The 14160-nt window shown below is 36.7% G+C and overlaps 2 protein-coding genes across 2 annotated transcripts; one reads left to right on the forward strand and one right to left on the reverse strand.

Moving 5' to 3' along the window:
• Positions 1–6938: 6938 nt before the first annotated feature.
• Positions 6939–10834, reverse strand: LOC125186014 (pentatricopeptide repeat-containing protein At4g18520, chloroplastic-like). The gene is made up of 2 exons (XM_048082314.2): positions 10662–10834; positions 6939–9115 (listed from the first exon to the last, which is right to left on the reverse strand). The coding sequence occupies exon 2, from the start codon at positions 9052–9054 to the stop codon at positions 7231–7233; it is 1824 nt and encodes a 607-aa protein (XP_047938271.1). The 5' UTR covers positions 9055–9115; positions 10662–10834; the 3' UTR covers positions 6939–7230.
• Positions 10835–12949: 2115 nt separating this feature from the next.
• Positions 12950–13632, forward strand: LOC148926957 (uncharacterized). The gene is made up of 2 exons (XM_089057843.1): positions 12950–13208; positions 13291–13632. The coding sequence occupies exons 1-2, from the start codon at positions 13047–13049 to the stop codon at positions 13630–13632; spliced, it is 504 nt and encodes a 167-aa protein (XP_088913969.1). The 5' UTR covers positions 12950–13046.
• The last annotated feature ends 528 nt before the right edge of the window (positions 13633–14160 follow it).

A 14160-nucleotide genomic window follows, 5' to 3' on the forward strand; every position in this document is an offset into this window, starting at 1 on the left:
ATTGGTTTTATCTCATATAGCTTCTTTATAGAGTACCACTGTGACAAACTTTAATTCATAATTTCTCACTCATCGGGAATCGATTTAGAGAAAATGAATATACCACGGACATCTAATCGAAAAGTAGATCGTCGCTATTGCATTTAATTTTAATAAATTAAATGTCTCGTCACATTTATATTGGTCAAAGTCCATTGACCAAACACGATTCCAACACCAACTAGGTTATTCACACTTTGGGGATATGGTCGTCCCCCATCGCGACCTCAACTACAAAAGCCTTGATGCTCAACCAACTAAGCTAGCACATAATTATACACTTAACATCGGTAGTAATGGTATAACAATGTGAAATGTTGAGGGGCCCAGGCCCCAATGTATCTTCGTCACTGGCCCTAACACAAGCTCTTCTCTATCTCCCGCCTTCACTACGAAATATATAGACGGAATTACAGCACGCAATGGCGACCACTTGGAACTGTTCCCTTATCTTCACTTTCTACACCCTTACTCTTTTCTGTGTTACGTTCTCATCTATATATCTCTCGCATTATGTACGTATTTTATATGATCACATAAATTTACATTTATTTCTATGACGTGTGGTCAATTTTTGAAGTCCACGCGGTGTCATATGATTACTCATATGCACTTGCGGTAATTAGTTTATAATGTATATAATTGATATGATCATAATTTCTACATAAATATAATCATGTATATGTATCTTGCATTTAAATTAAATGGGCACATACACCATACAAGTAAATTATATAGGCACATACATGTAAAAATATGATAGTTATTCAAAACCAAAGAAGTTATTTGAAAAAAGAAATTATATTTAAAATTGAATAATCCAATTACAATTCTTTTATTTTCGAGAATGGTGATTTGGAGAAAGTGATACTACTACTTATTAAGATATGTAAAAGCATATAATAACTTTGAACTACTAAAATGGCATGGCATGGCATGTCAGGTTTTTTTACAGGAAATACGTGGGACATATCACCAAACCAAAAAAATTGTCGATTGCAAAGTATGTCAAGAGGAGTGGAGTACCAAATACTAGAAACATAGTCAATCATAACATAAACATAGTCAACAGCTTAATAACGCAAAAGCATGTCAAGAGGAGTGGAGTACCAAATACTAGAAACATAGTTAATCATAACATAAACATAGTCAAACCCCTAGAAACATAGTTAATCAGAACATAAACATAGTCAAACCCCTAAACAAAACACAGCTTAATAACGCAAAAGCATGTCAAGAGGAGTGGAGTACCAAATACTAGAAACATAGTTAATCATAACATAAACATAGTCAAACCCCTAGAAACATAGTTAATCAGAACATAAACATAGTCAAACCCCTAAACAAAACACAGCTTAATAACGCAAAAGCATGTCAAGAGGAGTACCAAATACTAGAAACATAGTTAATCATAACATAAATATAGTCAAACCACTAGGCCCTATCATAAACCAGAAATACAAAACACAGCCTAGATTTATCATCGGAAGGCGCGGCGACTCGGGAGGCTGTGCGACCGATCTACCGGGTGCAGCCCAGAGCTGCGGATGACACGTGGAGTTGTTTTAAATAACGCTTACAGTTAGTCTGGCTATCCTCTGAATCCAACTCAGAGATTCCGCCGTTTCACTGACCACCGTCCCTTTTTTGGCGACACGCCTCTCCACACAGTGTTGGAACCCAGTAAACAAAGTTGGGGCAAAATTTTCCCCCAAATCCGTTGCCTTTTCACCTCTCTTACCCAGTATTGTAAGGATCCCCCAACACTTCTCAACAAAGACAGCCCAGAAAACAAATAGAAGAGTAGCAATATAACCAATATGGGACCACTTCCTACAACTGGAAAGACTACCCACCTCTTCACAAATTTCCAGCGCCATTGCACAAGCGTTCCGACTAGCAGCTTGCAACTGGCCAACCAAAAAATCCAAATCACCGGGGCCGCCTTGTGCTATAGCATTTACGTTGTCGAGGGTCCTTCTCAAGAACAAGGCAACGCTACCACAGTTGGGGTGCTGGCAGTTTCCTCCGGCAATGTGCGATTCAATCAAATCTCTGCCAATCGAGGCTACCACCGCTAGGGTAGCCAACTTCTCATCTCGACTCTGGCCAGACAACAGCGTCAGAATCTGAACATCATCTCTGAAATTGTAGCGAACATGCCTCTCAAACATCTCCGGTATGGAGAACACTGCAACAAATACCAAATGTTAAATCAAAACTCCACACAAAAATAAACAACGAATTTTAGATTTTGAACGACATTTTACCGATCGAGCTCCATTGTGCAAGCGCAAGAAATGGAATAACCACAGCTCCAGTTCTAATAGACTCTTCCATTACCAAACTTGGTATGGATCGTTGAGACTCTAATATTTCCCGACTTTGCATAAATTACTGAAAAGATCAAATAGAAACCTTATTGCAGAAAATGGCAATCGAGAGAGAGAGAGGGTAGAGAAGATATGTAATTATGTATGTATATGTAATTATGTATCATGTCAGATTTTGGGGGCGTGGGACGACTTAATTAATTTTCACAAAACAAATATAATAATTACTTTGTCGTTACTTAGGGTATCTCCACCGGCGCCCCTCCCGGTCACTCGTCGGCGACGTCCGACCGGACGTCTGCCGTAGGGAGCGGGAAGGGCGCCCACGCCCGTCCCAAGTGCCCCTGCGATGGGCTCGCCCGTCGCATCGACGTCCGATCGGACGTCCGCCACTGTGGCGAAGGTCGAACGTCCCGGTCGGACGTCCGGAATTTTTAATTTAATTTAATTTTTTTTTTTAAAAAAAAACTCTATAAATAGGCTCCCCCAACTTCATTTCATTCACACCACTTGTGTTGACAAGTTTCTCTCTCTAACCTCTTTTTTCAATTATCTATAATGGCGAGTAGTCGTGCGGGTAGTAGTGGCGGAGGCGCTAGTGATAGTGATGGTTATAGTGATGATGAATTGGATCTCGCTGTGCAAGAGGCGATTAATCGACGGCTCCGGCAGAGGCAGCAGGCGGCGGCGGTCGTGCCTCGGCCGATCCATCGCCGACGGCATGTACCCCGGGACCACATTGCTGCACATATTCGGTTGTATGAGGACTACTTTGCTCCGCAGCCGCGTTTTGGGGATGCCTTATTCCGCCGACGTTTTAGGATGCATCGTCCTCTGTTTATGCATATCGTTGGTGCATTAGAGAGAAGGTACGAGTTTTTCAGGATCAGGAAGGATGCGGCTGGCAAACCCGGACACACGCCAATACAGAAGTGTACGGCCGCAATCAGGCAACTGGCGTACGGAGGCCCGGCCGACATGTTCATGTTCGACGAGTACCTCCACATTGGGGAGTCTTCAGCCGTCGAGTGCCTGTTGGAGTTTTGCTCGGGCGTTAGAGCGATATTCGAGGAGAGGTATCTTCGGCGTCCGAGCCCCGAAGACTACCAGCGGCTGATTAATATGCACGGGTCGGTGCACGGGTTCCCTGGGATGTTGGGCAGCATCGATTGTATGCATTGGGAGTGGAGGAACTGCCCCGCCGCCTGGAAGGGGATACACACTTCCGGCTTCAAAGCCAAGCATCCCACGATGATCCTTGAAGCTGTAGCTGACTACCGGCTGTGGATATGGCATGCTTATTTTGGAGTGGCCGGGTCGAACAACGACATTAACGTCCTCCAGTCGTCGCCCATGTTCAACGATCAGTGCAATGGCGTTGGTCCCGCCATCAATTTCGTCGCCAACGGCAACCAGCACAACATGGGATACTATTTGGCGGAGGGATATACCCAAACTGGCCCGTCTTTATGTTTTTCTTTTACTTTAGATTGTGGTGTTATTTAAGGAGTATTTGAAAATTTAATCTCCAATTATTGAATAAATCTAAGACCACCAAATATTCTTCGTTAAGATGAAGATCAATTATTCAGATAGCACTTTTAGCAAAGCCTCTGAAAATGAGATATAATATGATTGGACAGCTTTATCTAAAGACTTTGCAGAAGGATTTTACACAGAGGAACGTGAGGAGACATAATCCGGCAGATTGGGCTCAAGAAGGACAAACATCTCCCACTTAATTAATTTAATTGGCTCAATTTGTTGGGAGCCCAACTTGTGTAATTTATTTATTTGATTTGGACTTCTATTATTTTTCATGTCCCAAAGCCAAATTTGTAAAAATAAATATTGGACTTTATTAAATTTGTAAAAATAAATATAGATCAATTAATAAATTATTTTCATCTAACTATTATTAAAAAATCTTAATGATATTAATTATACTAAATCTAAAGTAAACTTAACTGCTCAAATAAATATTTAAACATTCAAATAAATATTTAAACATTCAACTAAGATGACACCTTTCCTTTCTTGGAAACTTTATTTTGATATCTGTTTCAAGCTGTCATAGTATAATTGACAACTTTCATTTGTAACATGCATTTGAACATACTTTTTATGATTATTATTGTTGATTTTACTGCATATACTAAGAAAAGGAGAATGTAAGTGTAATTGTTGCTGGAAAGCAAATAACAAAGACATATAGTGGAATTTAACTTTCTATATATAGTCAACACAAAGAAATTGGAATAAGATTTACTAATTATACTTATTTTGTTTTCATTATTTGACTCCATGTTGTATGTGAACTAGCTAGTATTCGATTTGTTACTTGGAATTTAACGTTACAAATCAACACAAATTGTCTACAACCCAAAACACACATTTTGCCGGCGAAAAACGTCTTACGCTCTAGCAGTAGCACATATCCTCTATAAATTGTCTCATTTCACTTTACTATTTTTTTGCAAGTGGACCCTGATCACATTTCACTAACTTATTATACTCTCAATTATTATAAAACTAGTAGTTATATAAGTATAAAAGTATGATTCGCATTCCACTGATTTTTTCCGTTCATTTTTCTTTAGAAAGTAAAACAATTTCTTAAAACGCACACCGATTAAATATGAGACATTTAATGGGGACCGAAGAAGTAAGATGGTCTCAATGTGCGGATTGAAGCTCATATTAATTTCTCTAACTTTTTATAAGTGATTCAAAATGTCTCTCTTTATTGACTACCAATTTTTAAGTTTCTTTAACTTTTGATAATGAATTATTGTGAAATTTACAGAGTGTGGATTTGTCAAGGGTGCAACCAATTTTTCGCCATGAATAGGTCAAAATGTGCAAATTTTCTCATGTTTTGTGGGGGATTAGATCTAAAAAAATTTATAATTATTGTAAAAAAAATTACACTACGTCATTATTAATCAATGTGGACAAGAAATTATTAATAGAATATTTGATGGGGGCCTGAACAGAATCTCTTAAGATTATACAAAATTTCGTGATGGAACATCTTTAGCAATTAGTCATAAAAAGCAGGAGATTTTAGAAAATTTGGAATATCTTCATTCATATTGACTTAGAGAATTTTGCATTATTGGACAAGAATATAATTATACAAAGGTCAATTTAGTTTTTTCAGATATTGTATAACATAATGTAGAATTTCAATCATGTTTTTTTTCTTTATTTATTTTCTAGAATGTGTGAAGCTGTTGAAAATTGAAGTTACTGGAGTATTAGAGTACATATGTATAATGAAATAAATAAATCGGAATTAGATGTTTATTTATTACTAAGGAGAATATTGGATTTTGATTTTTTTTTTATCTTTTCTCGCTTACACGGATAAACCTGTTATTTTATTTTTATAATTATAATTTGACAATGGAATAGATGGGATATTTTTTCTGTAAATTTCTGAACTTTAATCAATTTCTAGTTTTAGATTTTAACTTTTATTTTTATTAGTGTGATTTTTTGCTACGCATAATAATATTTATAAATTTAAAATATAAAATAAATTCATTTTCGAAATCATGACAAATACTACTATACCAATTTTCAATTAAATGGCGCATTCTAGGAAAGATATTAGAAAAGTTAATTAAATCAAAAAATTCCATTAAATAAAGATTTAACTAAATTTTTTTTAATAAAAATGCATTAGTATATAACCTAATGAAACAAAAAAACTATAAAATGATCTAATAAAACAATATTTTGGTATAAAAATATAATGAACCAAAAATTTATATATAAAAAAATCTAATAAAATAAATTGTATTAATATAAGGACCTCAACATGTATTTTGCCCTAGTTTTAATAGTAGAGCATGTAATACACACCCCATCCATACACTACCAATTGTGAAAATAATTGATTAATTATCAAGCCTATTTTTTGGTGAACTTAGTTTTTTTTTTACTACTAGTCAACCACTTTTTTTATTTATTACTCTCTTTGAATTGTTAAAATTTAGAATTGTTTCATTCCTAAATTCCTAATATCGCGATAGAGGCCCAGTGTTTTATTGGGCTTAGATCATGGGCCTGATTAATAGATCCAAATCCATAAAATCCATCAAAATCCGACTTTCTACTCTAAGCATGGCGGAAAGAAATAGAAAAATAAAAATGTAACACCCAAACTTTTTCCACCTTTTGATTTGTTCTTGGAAGGACATCGTGCGTGCACCCGAAAATTCTTTTGGCCTTTATTTCTTTTATCGAGGGAAGAATTTTACTTTTTGGGCCAATCCTATAGTATATAGTTAATAGTTTGACAGTTGAATACAATCCTATAGTATATAGTTACTAGTTTTTCTTCGTAATCTCTATGTATTCAAAGGAAAGGAAAGGAGTAACTCTTTAATTTTTATAATTTCAAGAAGCAAATCATAGTCATATATGAATACTCCATTTATGTATAAAAGGTACATAGTTAGTGCAACCCCAAACACAAAATCTAAATTAAAAGGAACAAAGTAAGAAAAATGAAAATTCAAAACCAACTCTTGATTTTTCAAGAAAGTTGCACAAGAATCCAGTAAGATTTATACTTTTGCATCAAATTTTGCCTAAATAAAACCCATATTCACATTTATAGACAAACATCATTCAACATGAATTCATCCTAACAGAAGGCAACTTTCTACATATACTTATTTCGATAAAGCCCAGATTTCAAATATGCAACTTCTTCTTCTTCTTCATCTTCATCCCTGACTTCGATCACGACACAAAAAGCCAAACCGTGCTGAGCCGAAAATCTCGAGCTACAGATTTTGCTTCAAATACATGATGCTAAAACTTTACTTTAAATCTTGTAAGATTTTTAAGGCTGCAGACAGTTCTCGGAAGGCGACGACTCCCCTTTCTCCCACTTACCACAGCATGTAAGAACAGTGGAGAGGATGTAGTCATCTACCTGAATGCACTCGTCTTGCATTCGATACATGAGCTTCATAGCCTCTCCACAACGTCCATTTTTCGCATAAGCTACGATCATTGCCTTCCACGAGACCAAGTTCCTCTCAGGCATGTTTTCAAAGACTTGAGCCGCCTCAGAAAGATGTCCACATTTCGAGTACATATGAACCAGAGCACTCCCAACAAACACGTTGGACAATGAAGGCGTCTTGTTTAGGGACGAGTGAATGAGCTCCCCTTGCCTTATGCTTTCCAGATTCGCGCATGCTTTCAGCACTGACGAATACGTGAACGGGTTGGGTTCCACGCCTTCACTCAGCATCTCCTTCAAGTACTCAAGGGCTTCATGCTCGTGACCTAGGCGAGCACAGCCAGAAATCATCGCAGTCCATGAAACCACATCTTTATCTGGGAGGTTTTGAAGCACCTTAGCCGCAGAGGCGTAATCCCCGCATTTACAATACAGCCATACAAGTGCACTCCCTACGAAGATATTGCTAGGTTCGAAATTCTTGAAAATCTGCGCGTGCACTTCTTTACCTGTCAATAAAGCCTTGAGTAAGCCACAAGCTCTAAGGATGCTGACCATGGTCGAGTTGTCAGTAGGCACCCTTAATCTTTTCATTATACGGAAGAGTCTTATGGCATCGTCACCAAGGTTGTTACGAGCATATCCAGCTATAATAGAATTCCAAGTGATGGCATTTCTCCTTTTCATTCCATCAAAAATTGACTTCGACTCCTCAATCTTCCCACACTTTGCATACAAATCCACCAACGCCGTCCCCACGTACACATCAACATCATACGCCTTCTTAACGACAGTAGCATGCAACTGTTCACCAAATCCGAGCTCTTTCTCTTCACCACAAGCATTCAATACACTACAGATAGTGAATTCATTAAGGTCAAGTCCCTCAGATAACATCTGCGACAACAATGCAAAAGCCTCCTGTCCCCGCCCGTGCTGTGAACAAGCTGTGATCATTGTCGTCCAAGCAACCAAATCCCGGTTTCGCATCCGGTCAAAGACTTCAAAAGAGCTACCCAAATCACCACACTGAGCATAAAAATGCAAAATAGTACAATCTAAGATGTAATTACTTACTTGATTCTTTACTGCGGAAGCATGCAACTGTCTTCCAAGCTCATAGTTAAACGTCCTGCCACACAGATTCAGTACACAGACGTATGTCTGCGCATTCCCGTACAGACCAGAGTTAACAAACTCAAGGAACAACCTCAACGCTTCATCACCTAAACCATGTCTCTGGTAGCCATTCAGCATTGCAGTCCAAGAAACAACATTTCTTTCCAACATATTATCAAATACCCGACGAGCAGCCACAAGCTCCCCGAATCTAGCATACATACTGATTAAGTTATTATCAACATAAGCTACCGGATCTCTCATCCTCCTACTAACAACAGCATGTAGTTTCTTAACCTCACGCACATTGGAACAAGACCGAACCCAACGGCCTATTGTAATTGAGTTTATGTGTCGATTACTGGGGTTGGTATCATCCAATTTCACATTACTGTCACCATCCATATTTGCAGGGGGTATTGAGTCATCAATGCTGCTAATACTGCTGCAGCCTTTTACTTTCCGGGAATGCCTTTTGCCATTGGCAGTATGCAACGTATGAGCATCAACTGTGCAAGTTGGTTGATTTTGACGTAAAAATACACACGGAAGCGTAATTGTAGATGATGAAGAGAACATTGAACTATTCGTATTCGATTTTCCGAAGATGAGATGCTATATAATCAACTGCACCTTCTTCCTATATAAAGAAAATGCATAACACCCATCAAATATAGCAAATCACACAATAATTCTATGCTCACAACCTCACAAGCAGAGGCATCATCAGAGAAATTGAACTAACTACGCCGAACATAGCTAGGTTAGTCCAAATCAAGCAAGATTAAAAACAAACAATTCAAAGAAAATCCCAAATTAATTTTATCATTTTCTATTGTAAGAAAGAAATATTCCAAAATCAGAACTATCTTTAAAGATGGGAGCAGCTTGTGATTTTATCATTTTCTGCAGTAATGACATAAAGAAGGTTAGAATCTGTATATATCATTAAAAGAGTATTTACAAGAGATAAAAGTGGTAATTTAACTTAAGAACTTTATCTCATTGCTTTTTGCAGGAACTGGGATCCAAAAATAAGAAATATAGGAGGCAGAAAAGGTTGCATTCAAACATTCATAGGGTAAAAACTAATCTCATGAATCTGACTTTATAACTGCAAAGAAAAATTGTAATCAAACAACCTAAAAATAAATGATTTTATCACATTTTTCAGAGAGATACTTTCCAAATAGGAAGAAAGATGAGAGCAATGCAAGAGGAGGCTGATCTTAATACACAGAACACCATGGTTATAAAGAAGGTTAGGAACCTGCATGTATTCATGAAGAAAACATAAAATGTATACAAAACTAATTTTATTCATAAAATGTATACAAAACTAAGTAAACATAAAGAGGAGGCTGATCTTGTTTTTATAGGTGGATTTCTTGCAGCACTATTTTTGTTTGTGTCTGAAAAACTACTTAGCCAATTCTCCATACTATCATTTTATTCTCTCTCGTCTCAATCCACACTCCCCTTCCTGACTCCCATATTTTATTTCGATGTAAATGATACTGATATTAGTTATATAGTACTACTAGTAATAACAAAATTTAAGGAAACATAAAACTATTTAAACCTTGCAAACTTAACTATAAATCAACTAATAGATCTAGTGGGATCTGTTTCGTTAAGATAATAGGAGTACTATCTAAACCTTGCAGGCCTTAACTTAGATGCACGAAATATTGAAACGTTTAATAAGAGAACATATTTATGCCTACAAGAAGGCTAGTTAGGGCACCCTTCAAAACTCAGGGTAATATGCTGTTATGTCAGTTCAAAATGGGAAGCTATCTCAGATTCTAAGATGCATAAACATGGCACTTACGATGAAGCTATCTCTGATATGCAGATTTGAGCATCTCCTAAACAAATGAAATACACTAACTTTGGGATGTAATCACCTAAATAGCAAGGTCTTGGATGAAGATATCAAATTCAACAAGCTCATCAACAGTATCATATAATTGTCAAATGTCCGAAGGGAAAATGGCTCACACATGATTTATCCCATCAATAACAGCAACATTAAGCTCCATCGATTTCAGAGATGGCAAAAAGTTATACATAAAAATTCATTAATTTTGGCACACAAAAAACCCCAAATTAGTCAGTATAATAAACCTACTTCGATTGTCTAAATTCAAACATCTAAAAAAGGATTATGGTAAATTGATTACCTGGTGGCGACGGCGACGGAGCTGGAGCGGCGAACTGTGGTGGCTGGAGCGGCTAACGGCGGCGAACGGAGTGGCTGCGGCGCAGGGAGAATTCGCGCCAGAGGAATTAATTAAGATTGGAAATGCTGTGGCGGAATATACAGTGGCGGGTTATTTATAATTATAATATTCTATATATTTTAACGAAAAAATGATTTGTAGTGGCGGAATTAATTTGAGTAAATTAAATTTCGCTACTGGTCCGTGAGAAGTCCGCCACTAATTAGCGATTTTTTTTAGTGCAACAAGATAAAATCAACTACTCAACTTGTAATTATTGATGAAAAGGAGGACGATCCACAAATGAACTAAACTAAACAACAAGCTGCCCTTGTCAAAATATTTATGAGATGGGAAAAATCAAGAGTCACAAATGTCTTCTAAGACGAGAAACAAAATCAATCACCAAACACACAAGTCATTTTAACAACCTAATTAATTTATTGATTCCAACAACCTAACCTCTTGATTAGTCATTTCAATTGTATAGGAGATTCCACCAAATTACATAAGTAGGATCAATAACAATGGAGCAAAATCATGTATAGTACCAGTAGTTTCTTGAATGACTACACTGCATATTTCAACAAAGAATTACATTACTAATAAAATTGCCACACAACACAAAACATTCAAATCTAAACAAGAAGAAAGAGTTGATATAAAATAAAATCTAAACAAGAAGAAAGAGTTGATATAAAATAACATAGGTAGGCATCAACTACTTTTGATAATGAACTCCACGTTCCACCAATTTTATTCACTCACATTTCACTATAAAACTACTCACTCCGTCCCACAATAATTGTCATTCTTTTCCATTTCCGTCCGTCCCACAAATATGTCACACTTTATTTTTACCATAAATGGTAAAGAGGTTCCACATTCCACTAACTCACTCCACTCAGAGCATCCACAGCGGTGCTCTTACCGCCGTCCGTCCGTCCGTGCCGCTGAGCACCCGTCCGCCGCTGCAGGTCGTCCGTCCGTGCCGCTGAGCACCCTTACGTGGCAGCGTCTGATTGGCCAACGGCATAGGCATTAGCGAATTCGATTTTTTGTTTTTATTTTTAAAAAAAATTCGAAATTTATTTAAAAAAATGTTTTTAAATAAAAAAAAATATTTTCCCACTTCCCAAAAAATTATATCTGTTTTCTACCCACTTTTAATTTATTTTTCAATTTTTTTCCCCAAAATTCACATTTTCATCTATAAATACCCCCACTTGAACACAAAAAAATCACATTCTCTCATCTTTTTTCTATCATCCACATTCTCTCATCTTTTTTCTCATATTCTCATCTTTGTAGGATTTTAATTATGTATTTTTTTATTTTCTAGGATTTTAATTATGTATTTTTATTTTTTAAGATTTTAATTATGTAATTTTTATTTTTGAATGTATTTTTATAATGTAGAAATGTTTTTAATAATTGGAGTATTTAAATTGAATAATAGAATGGTGGGACCCTTGAGCTTGTCTTTAGCTAAGAGTACCCGGACCCACTTTTACTCTTTGTCCTTAGCTAAGAGCACAACACTCACATCTGTATCCTTAGCTAAGAGCACGGATGGGGATGCTCTCACATTTTCTTATAAACCCAATATAAAAAAGTGGGTTTCATATTTTTCTTCACATTTCTTAAAACCCTTGCCCACTCCAAGAGTGACAATTAATCTGAGACGTAGAAAGTAATATTTAAAAGTAGGAACCAACTTCTACTAATATTTTACTTTACTTTTTACTATATTTCTTAAAATCCGTGTTCTATCACATTTGGCCTAGGGTTTAGGGTTTAGTAAACAATTATCACATTATTTTTTGGAAAGATTCGTATGAATCACATTCAACATATTTTTAGATTATGCAATCTAAAGCCGTATTTATTTAATGTGGCCGGCCACAAAACACATTATTTTGGGCCCTTTAAATAACCCAAATATTTTACTCTAAATATGGCAGAATGAAATAGGAAAATAAAATGTACCACGATTAAGCCAATAGAATGAGAAAAAAGGCAAGAGAGATCAATTTTTTTCATCTAATATTCACTTTCCATCTATTAACAAGTCAATATTCTTATTCCAATCAAAATTTTGTGCCTATAATATGATCAAATACTAGCAATTATAGAGAATATACGATAATATGTTCTTGCATAAAAAAATGCCAAAAATTGGCATTGCCGGCTCTACAATAACCAACTCAAGCCATTACTCAACTAATGCACCAATTTGTTTTTATTTCATCTTTGACCACTACTAAATCCCTCTTCCTCAATTTCTTGTTTTTTACCTCTAAATTTTCAATCTTTAAAAACATCACAATCCCACAAATCTTTTTCATGATAATGAAGAAAGGTCTCTTCTCTTGCTTCCACCCTCTGGTGTTGGAAACCCAAACAGATCAAACCAATTCCAATCACAAGAAAAAGTGTCACAAAAGTTCAAGCTCAAAAAGGCCACTTTCTCATGTTCTTGAAATCCTCCTCCCCAAAGCCTCACTGGTTAGTGAAGTAGTTAGTTAGTTAGTTAGTTAGTTAGTATCCCTTTTCATCACTAATTGATCCCTTTTCTGCCCTCTTGCAGAAGATAAAGGTCTCCGGTGGCAGCATTCGACAGCTCGGGAAAATCTCCGGTCATCTGCAGATAAATGGTAATGGCAAAACGACAAGAGACGGAGGAGTTGAGGAGGCTGAGGTCTTGCAGCCTCCAGTCGGAAGCTCCAGCTCTTCTCCCTCCTCGAACGAGTCGTTTGATCATGGAGAAGTTTGCCTCGAGAGAAGGCCGTGTTCGTGCAAGATCAACCCTGGTTTGTGTCTGTTGATTGCCACTCTCTTTTTCACTGTGGTTTGGGGCAGAGTTAGAGCGGTTGTGTTTGCATTGATGCTTCTTTACCTGTTTCCCATGTGGGGCCGCTTTCTCCGGTGACCAGAAGCTGCCGGAGAAAGAGAGTATAGACTATGCAAAAAGACAATCTCTTTATATAGACTAGGCAAAAAGACATGATTTTTTTTCAACATTATTCAACAAACTTACAAACTTGATTACATACATGATGCTATAAATACAAAACGAGACAATTATACATATATATATACTCTCTAATACATGTAAAGATTCCCAACACAACTTAGTTATATTTAGGTGTTTTAGCGTTTTGTTGCAACTATTTCCGAATCGTGTTAAGACTTAGTGTCTTACCCGGCTAGCCCGTTGCTGACAACACGCTGGTGTTCATGGAGTTAGAAGAAGCACTTGAGGGGGCGTTGCTCTTTGCCTTTAATGACTTTTAATGATTTCTAAGGATCTCGAGGAGATTGAGTTCTCAAAGAGACCGAGTAGGGCAAGATACTCGAGCAGGAATCACCTATATAAGTGTGAAGTGTAGTCGCTTCAAGTTACACAGTTATGAATCCAAAGTGGTGTCCAAGGCCGCAAAGGACACAAAACGTAAGA

The sequence above is a fragment of the Salvia hispanica genome, chromosome 5 (genome assembly GCF_029641045.1).
Source record: "Salvia hispanica isolate PSC_SH4W2 chromosome 5, Shi_PSC_v1, whole genome shotgun sequence".
Classification (NCBI taxonomy): domain Eukaryota; kingdom Viridiplantae; phylum Streptophyta; class Magnoliopsida; order Lamiales; family Lamiaceae; genus Salvia; species Salvia hispanica.

Excerpts from the sequence above, each read along its gene's own strand:
- LOC125186014 (XM_048082314.2), bottom strand. The coding sequence starts at position 9,054 with ATGTTCTCTTCATCATCTACAATTACGCTTCCGTGTGTATTTTTACGT.
- LOC148926957 (XM_089057843.1), top strand. The coding sequence starts at position 13,047 with ATGATAATGAAGAAAGGTCTCTTCTCTTGCTTCCACCCTCTGGTGTTG. Across the intron at positions 13,209-13,290 it reads TCCTCCCCAAAGCCTCACTG|AAGATAAAGGTCTCCGGTGG; the intron begins GTTAGTGAAGTA and ends GCCCTCTTGCAG.